This window comes from Arachis duranensis, chromosome 1 (genome assembly GCF_000817695.3).
Source record: "Arachis duranensis cultivar V14167 chromosome 1, aradu.V14167.gnm2.J7QH, whole genome shotgun sequence".
In the NCBI taxonomy this organism is placed as follows: Eukaryota; Viridiplantae; Streptophyta; class Magnoliopsida; order Fabales; family Fabaceae; genus Arachis; species Arachis duranensis.
This window is the reverse complement of record NC_029772.3, coordinates 9429469-9431581: the sequence shown is the minus strand read 5'-3', so window position 1 is coordinate 9431581 and position 2113 is coordinate 9429469. Positions and strand designations below refer to the sequence as shown.

Below are 2113 nucleotides of genomic sequence, written 5' to 3'. Positions count from 1 at the left end.
AGTTAAATTAGTAACTATTTTTTAGGTATATGTAACATAGTTATTTTTTTAATTAAATGATGGTTATTATGAGTCTAGTATACAATAGTAGTAATATTGTTACTTTTGTGACCCCTATGGCCTAAAAGTAATTTTTTTAATTATAGAGATTTTGGCTGTGTTTTATTAATTATAGAGATTATTATTGTATATATTGTTAACCCTATCTACTAGTATATAAGAATCTTGTGTGTAAGATTAACTTTTTTTTTCCAATAAAATTTTATATATCATTAGGCTCTTTCTTTTCTCTTGGAATGAACAAATTTTATAACTATAACTTTTGTTACTCTCATCAATTGTTAACTTTTAAACGAAAATAATGATTTGAATGTTTTGAATATAATCTGATATATAATTACCTAATAATTAAGTTGAAGTTCTCATCACCACTCATCATAATGCTAAGAAATTGTATATTATTTGGATTGGTTTGTTTCTAAATATTTATTAAAAAAAATGCAAAACATATTTTTATTATTATTATATTCCCTCTGAAAACAAGTCTCTATTCTATATATTATATTATCATAAGATTCTATTTTATGTAATGAAGATATATTCAATAGAGCATATTGTTTAATTTATTTCTACTTAGTTCAAATGTCAAATCATGCCTTGAATTTAGTTGTTTATTTTATGTTACTTAACTTAATTAATTACTTATCTGAAGAAGTAAATTAAATAATGAAATTAAAGTTGGTACTTTGTTACAATCAGTTACAATAAAAATAACAAAAATAGAAAAATAGTGTTGACCAAATTCTTGTTGGATCTAACATTTATGATGTTCATCTAAAAAATTTAAAACACTACCATATATATACAATTTTAAGTCATAGCTTCCTCAACTATATATGGTTGGGTTCCACCTACTTCTAACTATTTATAAGTTGACTCTAACAATGTTCTTTTTTTTTTTAATCACCTAATATATTAAATATGGAATGAATGAGATTATATACACTTACACAAAAACATTATAGATTTATAATTTTTTATTAACTAATACAAATTAAACATAAAACTTGTGTTTGAATATTATTGCTGACATAGAACAATAGAAAAAGTAGCATAATTTTTTTTTCTTCTTGCAGATAAGGTGTATATAGAATTTCATGATGAATGCTGGGGAGTTCCAGCTTATGATGACAAGTAAGTATAGAGTTTTTAATAATAACATGTTTATAATTTTAGCCTATTATTTTATCTTTTTCATTTTTATTATAATTATAAAAAAATTAGTTCCTAATTAATTACATTTTTAAAAAATAAAAAATTAAAGAGGTTGTCTTTTTTTCTTAAGTATATCATAACTAACAACATAGAATAGAACAATAATATTTTGGCACATATGTAATTATCAATAAAGACATATTAACAGAAAAAATTATTTAAAAAAAAACACCAACAACCTATAATGCATTATTGATTCCAACTTAATTAAAGTCTCCTGATTATATTGTTGGTTGAATTATTATGAAACAGCAAATTGTTTGAACTGCTAGCATTGTGTGGATTGCTCATTGATTACAATTGGACAGAAATTCTAAAAAGAAAGGAAACACTTAGGTATTATTATTATTATTATTATTGTTGAATAATTGTGTATCTAAGTTTTAATTATTTTTTCTAAGTAATTATATTAAAAATACATATGGGTATATATAGTAATTAGATTATTATATGTGTTTGGCACAGAGAAGTTTTTGCTGAGTTTGATCCAAATATTGTTGCAAAAATGGAGGAAAAGGAAATCATGGACATAATATCAAACAAGGCACTTTCTTTAGCAGATAGTAGAATCATGTGCATAGTAGACAATGCTAAATGCATAATGAAGGCAAGTACACATTTTTATTATTATATTCATATCTATACAATTTTTTTTATCAATTTCTTAAGCAGTTATATATACTATTTATTTGAAGTTTTGAACCCATAATTGAAGTATTTATTTCTTAAGACTCAAATTATCTTGTGGTAGTAGATGGAGAAAAGATAACTTCATTTCTATAAATAAAATTAAATCACTTAATGTATTTTTTTCATACTTACATTAACCTCCCAAAAT

At 22.7% G+C, this 2113-nt stretch overlaps 1 protein-coding gene across 1 annotated transcript in view; it reads left to right on the top strand.

Moving 5' to 3' along the window:
• LOC127742398 (uncharacterized) overlaps window positions 1-2113 on the top strand; it is a 3866-nt gene that overhangs the window by 875 nt on the left and 878 nt on the right. Inside the window, exons 2-4 of the mRNA XM_052254962.1 lie at window positions 1137-1194; window positions 1528-1611; window positions 1741-1882. Coding sequence (XP_052110922.1) covers window positions 1137-1194; window positions 1528-1611; window positions 1741-1882 — 284 coding nt within the window. The remainder of the gene's footprint in view (window positions 1-1136; window positions 1195-1527; window positions 1612-1740; window positions 1883-2113) is intronic.